Here is a 19,909-nt window from a genome sequence, read left to right as displayed (position 1 = left end):
AATTCTAGCCAGTACAAGCTGAGTCTATCCAGTCTTTCTTCATATGAAAGTCCTGCCATCCCAGGAATCAGTCTAGTGAACCTTCTCTGTACTCTCTCTATGGCAGGAATGTATTTCCTCAGATTAGGAGACCAAAACTGTACGCAATACTCCAGGTATGGTCTCACAAAGACCCTGTACAACTGCAGTAGAACCTCCCTGCTCCTATACTCAAATCCTTTTGCTATGAATGCTAACATATAATTCGCTTTCTTCACTGCCTGCTGCACCTGCATGCCCTTTCAACTTAATTCAATCATCTAATGATCATTTTGGTAAAATATCTTATTGGGAGATTCGGGATGAGGCCTGGATAGAGTGGACGTGGAGAGGATGTTTCCACTAGTGGACCAGAGGGCACAGCCTCAGAATAAAAGGACGTACCTTTAGAAAGGAGATGAGGAATTTCTACAAGAAAGAGGGTGGTGAATCTGTGGAATTCTTTGCCACAGAAGGCTATGGAGGCCAAGTCACTGGATGTTTTTAAAGTGGAGCTCGATTGATTCTTGATTAGTACAGGTGTCAGAGGTTATGGGGGAGAAGGCAGGAGAATGGGGTTGTGAGGGAGAGATAGATCAGCCATGATTGAATGGTGGAGTGGACTTGATGGGCCAAATGGCCTAATTCTGCTCATTAACATTTAACAGATATTTGAACAGCGACATGGATAAATAAAAGGCTTTATAGGATATCGGCCAAGGAGGCAAATGGAGCTAGTAGCTTCGATGGGGCATCTTCGCCAGCATGGTTGACCTGGGCCGAAGGGTCTGTTTCCCTGCTGTATCTATATAATTAAAAGTGTCATCTTGACCACTTCCTGCCTGCGCTGTATATTGATTTTAGAAAAAACGCTACCCTGCATCACTGTGATTTTTGGCCATTTTACTCACAGTCCTCCTCCGCTGTGCAGGCCCCGAGGATTTTCCCCATCGATGAGAAATAAAAAAGTTATGTGTGTTTAAAAAACCTTGAGATCTGCTGATTGGTCCTCTCGTCTGTCAATCAACACGATGAAGGTAACGCAGTGATTGGGGGGGGGGGGGGGGGGCAGGACTATAAAACCCCAGGTGCCTGGACGTGAGTCACTCTGCAAGATCGCGAGGGAGAGGCCACAACTATCATTCTAAGCTGTGCATCAACTGAACTGTGAGACTGCAATGTACTTGCAATAAATGATTTGTTAGCCCTTGATGACAATGCCATGAGTTGTTTGGCCTGCTGCCCTGCCTGTGCTTGAAAGTGCAATGCTTAATTGGAAATGAAATGAAATGACAATGCCATGAGTTGTTTGGCCTGCTGCGCTGCCTGTGCTTGAAACTGCAATGCTCTATTAGGTCCAACTGCTCTATTAGGTCCAACTGTGTTTGGAAGGAATAAATGTTTTATTAGGTCCGACTGTGTTTGAGAGGAATAAATGCTTTATTAGGTCCGACCGTGTTTAGTCCAAAAGTCCCGCTCATTTCGTGACTTCCGCTTAGTGGACAGGTCGCACTGATTGCGTAGTTTCCGGTGAGTACAAAGGTCATGCTGATTGTGGAAGTGCCGCTGACTGCGGAAGCCCCACAGTGGAGAGCCGTGTGAGTAGATTCAAGAAAGTTTACTGTCATATATATGGTGTGTGAGTCAGTGTGTGTGAGTCTGAGTGTGTGTGTGTGTGTCGGTGTGTGTGTGTGTGTGTGTGTGTGTGTGTGTGTGTGTGTGTGTGTGTGTGTGTGTGTGTGTGTGTGGGTGTGTGTGGGGGTGTGTGGGTGGGGGCGTGGGTGTGTGTGTGTGTGTGTGTGTGTGTGTGTGTGTGTCTGTGTGTCTGTGTGTATATTGGAATTGGTGGAGAGGTGGAATATTGCGTTGGGGGACAAGCCCTCCCGTGTGAAGCTGGAACCCAACAGGTCCCACTTACTCTGGTGACTCTATAAATGGGACTACCTTAGATGGTGCATCTTGTTCGGCATGGACGAGTTGGGCCGAAGGGTCTGTTCCTGGCTGAAGGGCCTGTTTCCATGTGTATGACTCTGTAACACTATAAATGTGATGAGCTTAGATGGGACACCATGGTCGGTCGGCATGGATGAGTGGATGAGTTGGGCCGAAGGGCCTGCTTCTATGCTGTACAACCCTGTGACTCTATAAATGGGCAGATCGAGGAAGAATTTGAATCAGGTAACCAGTGTAAATCAGTCACAGTTTAGAGGCACAGCACAGGGACAGGCATTTTGGCCCACCTAGTCCACACTGACCAGCGATCACGACTCTACACATGAGGGACTATTTACCATTTTACTGAAGCTGATTAACCTACAAACCTGTACGTCTTTGTAGTGTGAATCGGCCCCCAACTGTGTAACGAACTCTGTATCTGTTATCTTTGTTCCCGACAACACTCTGCCGAGCCCGACCATTCATTGGGAGGTTCCTGGTTGGTCTTCCCCAAATCCATTATCTGCAATAAACTGCATTGGCCATTCCCCAGCCCACTGGCCAGTTTATCAAGACCCTGCTCCAATTTTTCATAATAGAAACTTATATAATAGAAACTTATAATAGAAGCGTATAGAAACGTACAAAATTCTTAAGGGGTTGGACAGGCTAGATGCTGGAAGATTGTTCCCGATGTTGGGGAAGTCCAGGACGAGGGGTCACACAGTTTAAGGATAAGGGGGAAATCTTCTAGGACCGAGATGAGAAAAACATTTTTCACACACAGAGAGTGGTGAATCTGTGGAATTCTCTGCCACAGAAGGTAGTTGAGGCCACAGTTCATTGGCTATATTTAAGAGGGAGTTAGATGTGGCCCTTGTGGCTAAAGGGATCAGGGGGTATGGAGAGAAGGCAGGGATGGGATACTGAGTTGGATGATCAGCCATGATCATATTGAATGGCGGTGCAGGCTCGAAGGGCCGAATGGCCTACTCCTGCACCTATTTTCTATGTTTCTATAACCTGGTTTAGTTTAGTTTAGAGATATGGCATGGAAACAGATCCTTTGGCCCACCGAGTCGGCGTTGACCAGCGATGCCCGTACACTAGCACTATACTACACACTAGGGACAATTTTGAATTTTTACCAATCAACCTAAAAACCTGTATGTCTTTTTTAATTAAAAAATGTATTTGATTATTAAAAATAATATATACAATACAATAACACAAAACACAACCCACCACCATAATACACGACATACAATATACTATTATATAACTAGATTACAATCCTTGTCCAGGAAGTATTCCACCCCCCGCGGTGCCCAGCGGTCCCGGAAATCCCCCCCGAGCGCCCGTGGACAGCGCGTGGTCCCTCTCTAGTGCCACCCGGGCACGGACGTAATCCCGGAAAAGGGGCAGGCAGCCGGCTCGGGCAGAGTCCTCTTCCGCCTGGGGCCGTGACTGGCGGATGGACATCTTGGCCTTTGGAGGGTGGGAGGAAAGCGGGGCCCCCGGAGAAAACCCACGCAGGTCACGGGGGCAAGAACGTGCAAACTCAAACCCTACGGGCAGACAGAGCCTGTCGTCAGGATTGTACCCGGGTCTCTGGCCTCGCGAGGGCAGCTGTGCCAACGCTCGTCAGAGGAGAGTTAGGGGGACGTCCAATGCTTTGATGCCAACTGGAGATCAATAACAGATCATTTATAAACTGAATCATTTATGACAGTCAGAACGCTGCTGCATAATTCATGAGGAACATTTTAAAAAAAAAGGCATCTAAATGGGAGAGGGTAAATAGCTGAGCTCAGCGCTGGCACCAAACTGCGGGCAAGATTTACTGGCCTAGGAGAAGGCATTAGAATGATAAAAGGGTTAAATGATCAGAGGAGACTGCTTGAAACTAGGCCAGTATTCTCCAGAGGTTCAATAGCTGAGAGGCATTCTAATTGAGACATTTAAAAAATGAATCTGGGGTTGGAAACGGTAGACAGTAACGTGTTTTTCTGGAAATGGGACGTTGAGGGATGGCAGCAGGAAGTTTCACGCTCAGTTTAGATTAAATCGGGAACAAATTTCCGGGCGTTATTAAGTGCGAGAGGGGAAAGATTTAAGGGGCTGTCCCACTTGGGCGACCTAATCTGCGAGTGTCTTCGGCCTTCAAACTCGCAGCATGGTCGACACGTGGTCCAAGGAGGTCCTATGAGGTCGCTGGAGCTCTCCTTCATGCTCGCGGGAAGTTCCCGAATACTCGCCGCCTCAGCTAGGTCGCAGAAAATGTTTCCACATGTTGAAAATGTTTCTGGGAGTAAAATCTGGTCGGCATGGTTCTTTTTGACTCGTAGAGCAGTGGAGTGGGGTCGCTATTTAGTTACAGGCAGTCGACGGCCAAGGAAAACTGGTCGGTCAGTAAAATGCCCGCTAAACTTTATTATACGTCTTAAAAGTGTCTCCACTCCTTCTCCCTCCCCTTCTCTCCCCCTCTCTCCCCTTTAGAAGATTGAGAGGGGATCTTATAGAAACTTACAAAATTCTTAAGGGGTTGGACAGGCTAGATGCAGGAAGATTGTTCCCGATGTTAGGGAAGTCCAGGACAAGGGGTCACAGCTTAAGGATAAAGGGGAAATCCTTTAAAACCAAGATGAGAAGAACTTTTTTCACGCAGAGAGTGGTGAATCTCTGGAACTCTCTGCCACAGAGGGTAGTTGAGGCCCCTTCATTGGCTATATTTAAGAGGGAGTTAGATGTGGCCCTTGTGGCTAAGGGGATCAGGGGGTAAGAGAAGGCAGGTACCGTTGAGTTGGATGATCAGCCATGATCATATTACGGTGCAGGCTCGAAGGGCCGAATGGCCTACTCCTGCACCGCGAGTGTCTATGTTTCTATGTTTCATGTTCGCGCTCCCCCCTCTCTTCTCCGCTGGCCCCCTGCCTCCCCCGATGTGTTTCCGCGCTGTGTAAAGGACTGTTACTGAGTAGCCGTTTTACTTTCCTCTTCATCGCGAGTGTGAATTTCAGACAGCGCTGCTTTCCCTGGCCCCTGCCTTTGCGTGTGTGTGTGTGTGTGTGTGTGTGTGTGTGTGTGTGTGTGTGTGTGTGTGTGTGTGTGCGTGCGTGCGTGTGCGTGCGTGCGTGCGTGCGTGTGTGTGTGTGTGTGTGTGTGTGGGTGCACGGTCCGTCAATCCAGCTCGCGGTTTCAACACGGACGGTCGATCCAGCTCGAGGCTTTCCAGGCGAGTGCCCTCGAAGCTTGAAGGCCGAAGACACTCTTCTTAACTCGCGGATTAGGTCACCCAAGTGGGACAGCCCCTTGAGGGGGCAACTGCTTCACTCGGGGGATGTTGGGTGTACGGAACGAGTTGCCAGAGGAGGTAGTTGAGGCAGTGAATATAATAGCTTATGAAATGCACTCGGACAGGTACATGGATGGTTTATTATGATTTGTTTTAATATTATTTAGTTTATTATTGTCACGTGTACCGAGCTACAATGAAAAGCATTTTTGTTGCGTGCTATCCAGTCAGCGGAAAGACAATGCATGATTACAATCGAGCCGTCCACAGTGTACAGATACAGGACAAGGAAATAATGTTTGGTGCAAGATGAAGCCGATAAAAGACAGCCCAAGGGTCTCCAAATAGTTTGCGGAGTTTGCACCTTCTCCCTATGACTGGGCGGGTTTTCCCCGCACACTAACATCATCCTAAACACAATTTACATTTACCAAGCCAATTAACCTACAAACCTGTACATCTTTGGAGGGTGGGAGGAAACCGGAGCTCTCGGAGAAAACCCACGCAGGTCACAGAGAGAACGTACAAACCCTGTACAGACAGCACCCGTGGTCAGGATTGAACCCGGGTCTCCGGTGCTGTGAGGCAGCAACTCTACTGCCAAGCCCTGGTATTTGATATTTCCACCCTGGGGGGATAAAAGATTCTGACTGTCTACCCTATCGAAGCCTGGCGTCGTTTCAAACCATCGTTTCAAACCATCGTGTAAACCTCCAGTAATCATCTCTCGTCTTCCGACAAAGAAGAGGAATGATCGACGAGCTGGAATTTGCAGCCGAGATGAAAAATGGCGTCAGAATGTTTGTCTATAATTTTGTTTTTGCAAGTGTGCCTGGCTTGGGAGATTTATGGCAGCTCCTTTGACGTCCAACTTCCTGATTTCTTCCCGGGTTTGGCTTCTCTATTACTTACAGCTGGGCAAAGTGCCGCGGGGACATTTTTCCATTAAAAGCGATGTATGAATGCAAATTGCTTTTGTTTCCGAAGAGCGCGGGGCTGAGGAGAAAGACTCATTTTCGCACAAACACAGGTTCAGTGTGTCCCAGGTCTAGACTACATGACAATCCTTTGGTTGGGTGGCAAACAGGACCATTGTGCAAACTCTCTGGAGTTCTTTGTTAACATGAACATAATCACAGCAAAGCAGAAATGATTTGTTGACGGGATTTGATGATTGTATATAAAAGGCACAAAGAGCTGGACATCAGGGAGCCAAGAGCAGGAATAGAAAGCGCAGCGGGTCTAGCAGCAAGCATCTCTAGAGGACATGGATAGGGTGCATCTCAGGTGCTTTAGTCTTCAGAGATGCAGCGTGGAAACAGGCCCTTCGGCCCAGCGAGACTGCGCTGACCAGCGACCACCCTGTACACTAGCACTATCTCACACACATAGAGACATACAGCGTGGAACCAGGCCCTTCGGCCCAGTGAGACCGCGCTGTTCAGTGACCACCCTGTACACTAGCACTATCTCACACAACATAGAGTCATAAGAGTCATACAACATGGAAACAGGCCCTTCGACCCAACTTGCCCACACCGGCCAACATGCCTCACCTACACGTGTCCCACCTGCCTGTGTTTGGCCCATATCCCTCAAAACCTGACCTATCCGTGTACCTGGCCAATTGTTTCTTAAACGTTGCGATAGTCCCAGCCTCAACTACCTCTTCCGGCAGCTCGTTCCATACACCCATCACCCCATGTGTGAAAATGTTACCCCTTGGATTCAGATTAAATCTAGGGATAATTTACAATTTGCAGAAGCCAATTAACCTGCAAACCTGCACGTCCTTGGACTGTGGGAGGAAACAGGAGCACCCGAAGAAAACCCACGTGGTCACGGGTAGAATGTGAAAACTCCTTACAGACAGCACCCGTAGTCAGGATCGAACCCGGTTCTCTGGCGCTGTGAGGCAGCAACTCTACCGCTGCCCCGCTGTGCAGATATATATCTATATAACTAAAAGTCTTGAGATCAGCTGATTGGTCCTCTCGCCTGTCTATCAGCATGATGAGAAGGTAACGTCCTTCCAGGGGGAGTCAGAACTATAAAACCTTGGATGCCAGGACGTGAGTCAGTCACTCTGGAAGATCGCAAGGGAGAGGACACAACTGTGATTCTAAGCTGTGAATCAACTGAACTGTGAGTCTGCAATGTATTTGCAATAAATGATTTGTTAGCCCTTAATGAAAATGAAATGAAATGTTTGGCCTGCCCTATGCTTGAAACTGCAATGGAAATGGAAATGAAATGAAAATGCAATGAGCTGTTTGGCCTGCCCTGTGCTTGAAATTGAAATGGAAATGAAATGAAATGAGTTGTTTGGACTGCCTGAAACCACAAATTTCAGCCCACGAGGCCCCTATTAGCTGAGAAACCAGTCCCTTTTGCCCAAAATGCCCGTATTAGCCCAGGAGGAGCATTTTGGCCCAAAAGGCCCGTACCAGGCCAGGAAAAGTCCAGAAAAAGCCTTTCACTGAGATTTCAATCAGAGCCCATTTGGCTCATCAGGCTGGTGTACTAGCCCAGGAGGTCCCTTCAGTCCATCAGTAAGTATTCCCCCTGCAAGTATTAAACCCCACCCAGTGTTTTTCTCCCTCCCTTTCATTGGCTCCCTGTGAGATCCAACAATGATGAGCGCCATCCCACACACACTGGCAACAATTCACAATGTTACCGAAGCCACTCGAGTTATAAACCTGCATGTCTTTGGAGTGTGGGAGGAAAGCGGAGCACCCGGAGAAAACTCACGCAGCTCACGGGGAGAACGTGCAAACTCCGTACAGACAGCACTCGTGGTCAGGATGGAACCCGGGTCTCTGGCGCTGTGAGGCAGCAACTCTACCGCTGGGCCACCGTGTCACTCTGCCATCTTACTCTTTTATACATAGTATGATTGTGCCGATAGTGCTGATCTATTTTTCCCTCTCAACCCCATTCTCCTGCCGTCTCCCTGCAACCTTTGACACCCGCACTAGTCAAGAATCTGTCAATCTCCGCTTTAAAAACACCCATTGACTCGGCCTCCCTGGCCGTCTGTAGCAATGAATTCCACAGATTCACCACCCTCTGGCTAAAGAAACTCCCCCTCATTCTAAAAATTTGTCCTTCGATTCTGAAGCTGTGCCCTCTGGTCCTAGACTCTCCCACTAGTGGAAACATCCACTCTATCCAGTCCTTTCTACTGTTCGGTAACATTCCTCCTCATCTTGACTCCGGCGAGTACAGGCCCAGTGCCGTCAAACGCTCATCATATGTTAACCCACTCATTCCTGGGATCGTTCTTGTAAACCCTCTCCAGAGCCAGCACATCCTTCCTCCGATATCATTGCCCAAAACTGTTCGCAATAATCCGAATCCAATCTGGCCAGCTTGGATTCTCAGCATTGCATCCCTGATTTATATTCCAGGCCTCTTGAAATAAATGCTGACATTGCATTTGCCTTCGTTACTACCGATTCAACTTACAAATGAACATTTTGGGAATGCTGCACCAGCACTCCCTAGTCACGACACATCTCCGTTTGATGAATCTTCTCCCCATTTAGAAAATAGTCCATGTCATTAATCCAGCGACCATCATGCATGACCGCACACTTTGCTACGCTGTCATTTCTTTGCCCGCTTCCCAAATTTGTCCCTCCGGATAGTCCCTGCTTCCTCTATGCCTCATATCCTCGTGGGAATAAAGGCATCAACTACTTTCTAAATGGAGAGAAGGCTCTGTAATTGGAGGTGCAAAGGGATTGGGAGTGCTGGTGGCAGGATTGCCAAAAGGATAAAGGATAAAGTAACTCAGCGGGACAGGCAGCATCTCTGGAGAGAAGGAATGGGTGACGTTTCGGGTCGAGACCCTTCTTCGGACTCCTCTGACTAATTAGTCTGAAGAAGGATCTCGACCCCATTCCTTCCCTCCAGAGATGCTGCCTGGCCCAGTGGGTTACTCCGGCATTTTGTGTCTATCTTCGACTGAAGCCAGCATCTGCAGTTCCTTCCTGCACAGGGTAAATTGAATTGGAAGTAAGGAAGGCAAATGCAATGTTAGCCTTTGTTTCAAGAGGACCAGAATACAAAAACAGGGATGCAATGCTGAGGCTTTTTAAGGCGGTGGTCAGACTGCATTTGGAATATTGTGAGCGGTTTTGGGCCCCGTATCTGAGGACGGATGTGCTGGCATTGGAGGAAGATCCAGAGGAGGCTTACGAGAATGATCCCTGGAATGAGTGGGACAACCTATGATGAGCATTCGGCAATGGGCCTGTACTCGCTGGAGCTTAGAAGGATGAGGATGTTTCCCCTCGTCATTCATCATCAAAATCATTGATGTATGAAACGAGAAGATACGATACAATAACACTTTAACTATCCCAGGAGAGAAACTGATCTGCCAACGGTTGTGAAACTCAAAATACATGAAACATGAAATTCAAGTGACGAGTGGAATGGATTGGGGATGTGCAAAGATTGGGGAGGGGAGTCAGAAGGGGGTGGAGTTGTACAGTTTGATTGCCACAGGGAAGAAGGATCTCCTGTGGCGTTCTGTGCTGCATCTTGGTGGAACCAGTCTGTTGCTGAAGGTGCTCCTCAGGTTGACCAGTGTGTGTCACGGAGGGGGGTAGCTGTATTGTCCAGGATGCTCCGCAATTTGAGGAGCATCCTCCCCTCCAAGACCAACCTCCCGTCAATCCAACTCCAACTCCAACTCCAACTCCGCCCCCAGGACGGAGCCGGCGTTCCTGAGGAGCTCGTTGATCCCGTTGATCCCGACCAATTTGGAAGAACCCACCACCAGCTGATTTCACCATCCAATCAGCTTGGAAAAAGGAATGGGAGTCCAAGGACGTCCCAAATAAACATCTGGTGTCAGACCCCACCCTACCGGCCCCTGGCACCAATCTCCCAAGGAAGCAGTGGACGACGCAGAATAGATTCAGGACTGGACATGGCCCCTGCTTGGCCAACCTTCACGAATGGGGCAGCAGTCCAACCCCACGGTGTGCTTGTGGAGAGCAGCAAACAATGCAACACATCATTGAAGCATGCCCTCAACAAAGACTCAAAGGGAGGACTTGTCACCCTTCATACAGCAGATCAAGAGGCAACTGCTTGGCTAAAGGACTTTGCATTCGCTAAATAAATAAAAATCCCGTTGGCACGGCAAGCAAAGAAGATGGCACTGGCTAACCGCCGATTGACGTGAAGGGCGGCAGTTGCGGCAAAGACCCCCGGTGGCCCACCGCTGGTCACAGGCAGCCAACTGGAGAAAGTCGCGGGACACGGGGACTATCGGCACAGTGGGGGGGTTTGGCCTTACCTCGATGCGTCCAGTGTCGGGCTGAAAACCACGGGCGGGATCCTCGGTGGTGATCCGGCACTGGATGGCACAGCCATTGATGCGGATGTTCTCCTGTTTCAGGCCCAGCTCGGCCAGGCTCTTGCCCTCCGTTATGTGGATCTGGGCGTGTACCAGGTCAACGCTGAATGGGGGGGAAGAAAAAACAATCGGTGGAAACCAGTCCTGCAGCTCATGTTGGCTTTTCCTTTGAGATAGACGATAGACAATAGACAACAGGTGCAGGAGGAGGCCATTCGGCCCTTCGAGCCAGCACCGCCATTCAATGTGATCATGGCTGATCATCCACAATCAGTACCCCGTTCCTGCCTTCTCCCCATATCCCCTGACTCCTCTATCTTTAAGAGCTTTAAGCATCCAGAGAACCGGCCTCCACCGCCCTCTGAGGCAGAGAATTCCACAGACTCACAACTCTCTGTGAGAAAAAGTGTTTCATCGTCTCCGTTCTAAATGGCTTACCCCTTATTCTTAAACTGTGTGTGGCCCCTGGTTCTGGACTCCCCCAACGTCGGGAACATGTTTCATGCCTCTAGCGTGTCCAAACCCTTAACAATCTTATTTGTTTCAATAAGATGCCCTCTCATCCTTCTAAACTCCAGAGTGTACAAGCCCAGCTGCTCCATTCTCTCAGCATATGACAGTCCCGCCATCCCGGGAATTAACCTTGTAAACCTACGCTGCACTCTCTCAATAGCAAGAATGTCCTTCCTCAAATTAGGAGACCAAAACTGCGCACAATATCCAGGTGTGGTCTCACTAGGGCCCTGTACAGCTGCAGAAGAACCTCTTTGCTCCTATATTCGACTCCTCTTGTTATAAAGGCCAACATGCTATTCGATTTCTTCACTGCCTGCTGTACCTGCATGCTCACTTTCATAGACTGATGAACAACGATAACATATGATGAAAGAATGGGTCGACTGGGCTTGTATTCACTGGAATTTAGAAGGATGCGAGGGGATCTTATAGAAAAATATAAAATCCTTAAGGGATTGGACAGGCAAAATGCAGGAAAAATGTTCCCCATGTTGGGGGAGTCCAGAACCAGGGGTCACAGTTTAAGAATAAGGGGTAGAGTTAGGACTGAGATGAGGAAAAACGTTTTCACCCAAAGAGTTGTGAATCTGTGGAATTCTCTGCCACAGAAGGCAGTGGAGGCCAATTCACTGGATGTTTTCAAGAGAGAGTTAGATTTAGCTCTTCGGGCTAACGGAATCAACGGATATGGGGGAGAAAGCAGGAACGGGGTATTGATTTTAGATGATCAGCCATGATCATATTGTATGGCGGTGCTGGCTCGAAGGGCTGCACCTATTTTATAACCATATAACAATTACAGCACGGAAACAGGCCATCTCGGCCCTACAAGTCCGTGCCGAACAAGTTTTTTCCCTTAGTCCCACCTGCCTGCACTCATACCATAACCCTCCATTCCCTTCTCATCCATATGCCTATCCAATTTATTTTTATGTTTCTTTGTTCAAGAAGGAACTGCAGATGCTGGAAAATCGAAGGTACACAAAAAAGCTGGAGAAACTCAGCGGGTGCGGCAGTTATTTCCTTCGCTCCATAGATGCTGCTGCACCCGCTGAGTTTCTCCAGCTTTTTTGTGTACCTTCTATGTTTCTTTGCTTTCTTCTATGTTTAGTGATTTAATTCCGTTTTGAGTATAGAGATACAGCGCAGAAATAGGCCAAACCAGTTGACCCACAAACCTGCACGTCTTTGGAATTGTGGGAGGAAACTGAAGATCTCGGAGATAACTCACCTGTCCACAGGGAGAACTGCACAAACTCCGTACAGACAGCACCCGTTGTCGGGATCGAACCCGGCTCTCTGGCACTGTCAGGCAACAACTCGCTGCGCCACTGTCTAAAGCTCTTTAGACTTTATCGCGAGTTCAGGCGCAGATCCATCAAACACCAAGGGCGTAAATGGGATTAGCGTAGATGGGGCATCTTGCCATAAATTCAACAGCCATAGGAGCAGAAATATCACATTCGGCCCTCTGGCCCACAATGTCCGTATTGGACATGATTAAATTAATCTCTTCCGCCTGTACGGGATCCCTGCATATCCAGGCGCCTATCTGATAGCCTCTTAAACGTATATGCCTCCACCGCCCCTCCCAGGTTTAAAAAACCCCTCCCCACACACCTCCTTGAAACCTTGCCCCTCTCACCTTCAAGCTGTGGCCTCTAGTCCTTGACATTTCCATCATAGAAACATAGAAACATAGAAATTAGGTGCAGGAGTAGGCCATTCGGCCCTTCGAGCCTGCACCGCCATTCAATATGATCATGGCTGATCATCCAACTCAGTATCCCGTACCTGCCTTCTCTCCATACCCCCTGATCCCCTTAGCCACAAGGGCCACATCTAACTCCCTCTTAAATATAGCCAATGAAGTGGCCTCAACTACCCTCTGTGGCAGAGAGTTCCAGAGATTCACCACTCTCTGCGTGAAAAAAGTTCTTCTCATCTCGGTTTTAAAGGATTTCCCCTTTATCCTTAAGCTGTGACCCCTTGTCCTGGACTTCCCTAACATCGGGAACAATCTTCCTGCATCTAGCCTGTCCAACCCCTTAAGAATTTTGTAAGTTTCTATAAGATCCCCTCTCAATCTTCTAAATTCTAGAGAGTTTAAACCAAGTCTATCCAGTCTTTCTTCATAAGACAGTCCTGACATCCCAGGAATCAGTCTGGTGAACCGTCTCTGCACTCCCTCTATGGCAATAATGTCCTTCCTCAGATTTGGAGACCAAAACTGTGCGCAATACTCCAGGTGTGGTCTCACCAAGACCCTGTACAACTGCAGTAGAACCTCTCTGCTCCTATACTCAAATCCTTTTGCAATGAAAGCTAACATACCATCCTGGGGGGAAAAGATTCTGACTGTCTACCCTATCTACGCCTCTCTAATTTGACATGATTCTGTCAGGTCTCCCCTCAACCTCCGACGTTTCACAGCAAACAATCCCCGTTTGTCCAACCTCTACTTCTAGGCCATGCCCTCTAGTCCAGGCAGCAGACTGGTAAACGGCTTGTGTCAACCCAATTCCCTTTTCGAAGCCCAAGAGTAATAGAGTCACTCGGTCATTTAGATAACTCATCAGATTTTCTCTTGAAACTGTTCTTTTCAAGTGTCTCCTCTGAATTCTGGTTTCTGATGGCAGATTCCATATCACAGCGGTCAAGAAAAAGGGCAATTCTCAGGCGCAGTGCCTTTGGAGAATGTGTAAAATACATGGTGAAGAAAATCGCGTTTGAGCAGTAATTTAGACGAGAGGTACAGCACGGAACTAGGTCCTTCAGTCCTCCGGTTCCGCGCCGACCAGCGACCACCCCGTCCACGAGCACGATCCTACACACACTAGGGACAATTTGCAGAAGCCAATTAACCTACAAACCCGCTCGCCTTTGGAGTGTGAGAGGAAATGGGAGCACCCGGAGAAAACCCACGCGGTTACAGGGAGAACGTGCAAACTCCGTACAGAGAGCCACGACAGTCGGGGTCGAACCGGGGTCTCTGGCGCTGAAAGGCAGCAGCTCTACCATGGCGCCACTGTGCTGCCCCAGGCACTAAATACAATGAAAGGCGCAAAACTTGAGTCACTGCTGCAGGAGTAGATTTGTAGCCTTTTATACCCCTGTCCCACTTAGGAAACCTGAACGGAAACCTCTGGAGACTTTGCGCTCCACCCAAGGTTTCCGTGCGGTTCCCGGAGGTTGCAGGTGGTTGCCGGAGGTTGCAGGTAGTGGAAGCAGGTCGGGAGACTGACAAAAACCTCCGGGAACCGCACGGAAACCTTGGGTGGGGCGCAAAGTCTCCAGAGGTTTCCGTTCAGGTTTCCTATGCGAGGCAGGGACATTATAGCGCAAGAGACAAGGGTTCAATCTTGACTACGGGTGCTGTCTGTACGGAGTTTGCACGTTCTCCCTGGGACCACGTGGGTTTTCTCCGTGTGCTCTGGTTCCCTTGCACGCTCCAAAGACAAGCGGGTTGCAGGTTTATTGGCTTCAGTACATTTTAGATTGTCCCTAGTGTGTGTAGGATAGTGTTGGTGTAAGGTGATCGCTGGTCGGCACGGACTCGGTGGGCCGAAGGGCCCGTTTCTCCATTGTATCTCTAATTCTGAAGTTCTGCACATTTACCAAAGGCACAGTGCATGAGAATTGCTCTTTTTCAATCATCCGACGATTTAAAAAAGATTCATTGGAGCTAAACAACGAAACAGGATTATTTATACACCTCATCAACATTGCTCATACAGAACTCCCTGACAAATATTTTCAAATCACACAATCGCTCAGAGAATGTTGAGCTTAATACTCATACAGAATGACATAGCATCGAAGAAAGCTGTTTAGCCTGTCGGGCGAAAACTAAAAGAGATGTCCAATTATCCCACATCTTTTAAAAGACTCTTGGACAGGTTCATGGAGTCACAGAGTGATACAGTGTGGAAACATGCCCTTTGGCCCAACATGCCCACACCGGCCAACATGTCCCAGCTACACTAGTCCCACCTGCCTGCGTTTGGTCCATATCCCTCCAAACCTGTCCTATCCATTTCCCTTTCTAACTGGTTCTTAAATGTTGGGATAGTCCCAGCCTCAACTACCTCCTCTGGCAGCTTGTTCCATACACTGTGTGAAAAAGTTACCCCTCAGATTCCTATTAAATCTTATCCCCGTCACCGTCAATCTATGTCCTCTGGTCCACGATTCCCCAACTCTGGGCAAGAGACTCTGTGCGTCTACCCGATCTATTCCTCTCATGATTTTACACACCTCTATAAGATCACCCCTCATCCTCCTGTGCTCCAAGGAATAGAGACCCAGCCTGCTCAACCTCTCCCTGTAGCTCACACCCTCTAGACCTGGCAGGTCTGTGGAGTGTGGGAGGAAACCGGAGCACGTGGAGAAAACCCACACAGGGAAAACGTACAAACTCCATATAGACGAGCGCCCGTAGTCAGGATCGAACCCGGGTCTCTGGCGCTGAAAGGCAGCAACTCTACCGCTGCACCACCGTGACGCCCGACATCACAGGCAAGACTTCAACAGCTCCCTTCATCCTCCACGGGGTAATCAGAGACCTTGCCTTCAGTGTCCACATTACATAAACGAAGAGACAAATAACTGCGTGTGTCCATTTATCTGAGATGAAGCCTTGTATCCATTTCTTTGAAGTGATTAGATTCTGATTAAATGTGTGGGTCGGCACATCATTAAACTGAAAGACAATCTACAATGGAGTGAGGGTTAGTCTTGTGTCATCACACATGGGTGGAAGTAAAATTGAAGTTTTTTACTTGTGATAGAACTTCGAACAGTAGAATATGTGCAGGAAGGAACTGCAGATGCTGGTTTATGCTGTAGATAGATACAAAGTGCTCGTGTAAGTTGTGAGTCTGGAGAAGGGTTCTGACCCGAAACACCACCCATCCTTTTTCTCCAAAGATGCTGCCTGACCCGCTGAGTTACTCCTGCACCTTGTGTCTGTCTTCAGAACAGTACAACACATGTGGAGGCCACAAAGTGTTTAAGAAGGAACTGCAGATGCTGGAAAATGGAAGGTAGACAAAAGTGCTGGAGAAACTCAGCGGGTGCAGCAGCATCTCTGGAGCGAAGGAAATGGGCAACGTTTTGGGCCAAAACGCTTCTTCAGACTGATGTGGGGGGGGGGGGGGGGCGGGGGAGAAGAAAGGAGAAAGGAAGAGGAGGAGCCCGAGGGCTGAGGGAAAGCTGAGCAAGGGCTACCGGAAATTGGAGAATTCAATGTTTATGCCGCTAGGGTGCAGACTGCCCAAGCAGAATATGAAGTGCTGCTCCTCCAATGTGTTGCTTGATGCCAAGTTACACTGGTCACCGCTGTTGAGGAATTTCTTTCGCCGGAGGGTGGTGAATTCTGTGGCATTCAATGCCATAGACGGTGGTGGAGGCCAAGCCATTGGGTATTTTTAATTCTTGATTGGGAAGGACGTCAAAGGTTACAGAGAGAAGGTAGGAGAATGGGGTTGAGAGGGAAAGACAAGTTAGCCATGACTGAATTGCGGAGTTGACTCGATGGGCCGAATGGCCAAATTCTGGTCCTGTGTCTTATGGCCATCACTGTGTAAAAAAACCTTGGTACACGTGATAATAAACTAAACCACAGTAAACTAAAGATAGACACAAAAAGCTGGAGTAACTCAATGGGCGAGGCAGATTTTCTGGAGAGAAGGAATAGGTGATGTTTCGGGTCGAGACCCTTCTGCAGACTCGAAACGTCGCCCATTCTATCTCCCCAGAGATGCTGCCTGAGTTACTCCAGCATTTTATTTCTATCTTCAGCTTAAACCAGCGTCTGCAGTTCCTTCCTACACACTGGAATAGGAGGAAGTGATAAACAAGAATGGCGGGTGGACACAAAATGCTGGAGTAACTTAACGGGACAGGCAGCATTTCTGAATGGAAGGAATGCGTGACGATTCGGGTCGGGACTGAGAGTCAGGGGAGAGGGAGATACAGAGATAAGAGAGTGTAAGGGCCTGTTTCTGCGCTGTATCTATAAACTAAACTAAACTAAACAGGCCCTTCGACCCAACTAGTCCACACTGATCCCGGCATATTAACACTATCCTACACACACGAAGGACAATTTACATTTGTACCAAGCCAATTAACCTATATACCTGCACGTCTCAGGAGTGTGGGAGGAAACCGAAGATCATGGAGAAAAACCCACGCGGGTCGCGAGGAGAGTGTGCAAACTCCATACAGACAGCGCCCATAGTCGGGATCGAACCAGGGTGACTGCTGCTGTCGGCGCTGTAAGGCAGCAACTCTACCGCTGTGCCACCGTACCTATTGTTGGACTTCCTGTCATTCACAGCTTGTATTTCACTCTCAGCTGCGAGGACAATTCCCGTAACCCATACCCCACCCACCCTAACTCCACACGGTGGCGCAGCGGGTGGAGCCGTTGCCTCACAGCCCCAGGTTCGATCCTGACCTCGGGCGCAGTCTGCGCTTGTGTGTGGAGTGTGTGCGCAGCGCTGTGAGGAGGGTGCTAGGAGGCTGCAAGGTGACTTGGATATGTTGGGTGAGCGGGCAAATGCATGGCAGATGCAGTATAATGTGGATAAATGTGAGGTTATCCACTTTGGTGGCAAGAACAGGAAAGTAGACTATTATCTGAATGGTGGCCAATAGGAAAAGGGGCAACGAGACCTGGGTGTCATGGTACACCAGTCATTGAAAGTAGGCATGCAGGTGCAGCAGGCAGTGAAGAAAGCAAATGGTATGTTAGCTTTCATTGCAAAAGGATTTGAGTATAGGAGCAGGGAGGTTCTACTGCAGTTGTACAGGGTCTTGGTGAGACCACACCTGGAGTATTGCGTACAGTTTTGGTCTCCAAATCTGAGGAAATACATTCTTGCCATAGAGGGAGGCAGAGGAGGTTCACCAGACTGATTCCTGGGATGTCAGGACTTTCATATGAAGAAAGACTGGATAGACTAGGCTTGTACTCGCTAAATTGAGGGGGGATCTTATAGAAACTTCCAAAATTCTTAAGGGGTTGGACAGGCTAGATGCAGGAAGATTGTTCCCGATGTTGGGGAAGTCCAGAATAAGGGGTCACAGTTTAAGGATAAGGGGGAAATCTTTTAGGGCCGAGAGGAGAAAAACATTTTTCACACAGAGAGTGGTGAATCTGTGGAATTCTCTGCCACAGAAGGTAGTTGAGGCCAGTTCATTGGCTGTATTTAAGAGGGAGTTATAGTTATATGTGGCCCTTGTGGCTAAAGTAATCAGGGGGTATGGAGAGAAGGCAGGTACTGGATACGGAGTTGGATGATCAGCCATGATCATATTGAATGGCGGTGCAGGCTCGAAGGGCTGAATGGCCTCCTCCTGCAGCTATTTTCTATGGTTCTATGCGTTGGGGCCGAAGGGCCCGTTTCCATGCTGTACGGCCCTGTGGCTCCACGATTTGCAAAGCTTCACTCTGTGATCTGCGCCTATCGTGGCCTAACCACGGGATGTTCCAAAGTGCAAATCCTTATCCCTTGACACCGTGATGCAGTGTCTAATTCAGCACCAGCTCGGCGGACAGCAATTGCACCCAACTTAATGGGGTCAGCTCACGTTGGGACAACACAATGTCCTGGCCTTGTTGTTAATCATAAGCTCGAAGGCACAGCGACTCAAAATAAATGTGTGCCTATAAATTCATTGCTAGGTGAACAGTTTGATAATGAGTTTGAAGCTTGGCCCTGATCTGAGGGCTTTAATAGTCACCTAGCCATGCAGGGCAAGATAACCCTGCCACTGATTCCATTCACACCTCACGCTGCCTCGGCAAGACCAGCAGCATAATCGCGAGCCAGTCTCACCCCGGTCACTCCCTTGTTTTTGAGTATGTGTGTATGTGTATGTATATATATGTGTGTGTACTTATGAGTATGTGTATATACACACACTGAACCTTTTCTCTCTCTCTGGTTTATCATGTTCACAGTGCACTATGTTTACATATTCTGTTGTGCTGCAGCATAAGTATCTGGGATCTATGACAATAAAACGCTCTTGACCCTTGACTCCCCTCTCCCATCGGGCAAGAGGTACAGAGGTTCATATGAAGAAAGACTGGATAGACTCGGCTTGCACTCGCTAAAATTTAGAAGATTGAGGGGGGATCTTATAGAAACTTACAAAATTCTTAAGGGGTTGGACAGGCTAGACGCAGGAAGACTGTTCCCGATGTTGGGGAAGTCCAGAACAAGGGGTCACAGTTAAGGATAAGGATAAGGGGGAAATCTTTTAGGACCGAGATGAGAAAAACATTTTTCACACAGAGTGGTGAATCTGTGGAATTCTCTGCCACAGAAGGTAGTTGAGGCCACAGTTCATTGGCTATATTTAAGAGGGGGTTAGATGTGGCCCTTGTGGCTAAAGGGATCTTTATGGAGAGAAGGCAGGTACATTCCTTCTCTCCAGAGATATTGCCTGTCCCGCTGAGTTACTCCAGTATTTTGTGTCTATCTTCGATTTAATCATCTGCAGTTCCTTCCTAGACAAGAATCTATCTATCTCCGCCTTAAAAATATCCACTGACTTGGCCTCCACTGCCTTCCCATGGTAAAGAATTCCACATATTCACCACCCGCTGACTAAAGAAATTCTTCCTCATCTTCCGAATGGGCCTTCCCATGTCCCACTTGGGTCGATTTTTCATCTTCCGAATAGGCCTGTCCCAGGCGACTGTCACACAGTGACAACACACACACACACACACACACACACACACACACACA

The 19,909-nt window shown here is 48.5% G+C and overlaps 1 protein-coding gene across 1 annotated transcript in view; it reads right to left on the bottom strand.

The window, feature by feature from the left end:
• Positions 1-19,909, bottom strand: part of LOC129694371 (pyruvate carboxylase, mitochondrial-like) — a 538,031-nt gene that overhangs the window by 311,566 nt on the left and 206,556 nt on the right. The window contains exon 9 of the mRNA XM_055631071.1: positions 10,566-10,728. Coding sequence (XP_055487046.1) covers positions 10,566-10,728 — 163 coding nt within the window. The remainder of the gene's footprint in view (positions 1-10,565; positions 10,729-19,909) is intronic.

This window comes from Leucoraja erinacea, unplaced genomic scaffold (genome assembly GCF_028641065.1).
Source record: "Leucoraja erinacea ecotype New England unplaced genomic scaffold, Leri_hhj_1 Leri_63S, whole genome shotgun sequence".
In the NCBI taxonomy this organism is placed as follows: domain Eukaryota; kingdom Metazoa; phylum Chordata; class Chondrichthyes; order Rajiformes; family Rajidae; genus Leucoraja; species Leucoraja erinaceus.
This window is presented reverse-complemented; position numbering and strand designations above follow the sequence as displayed.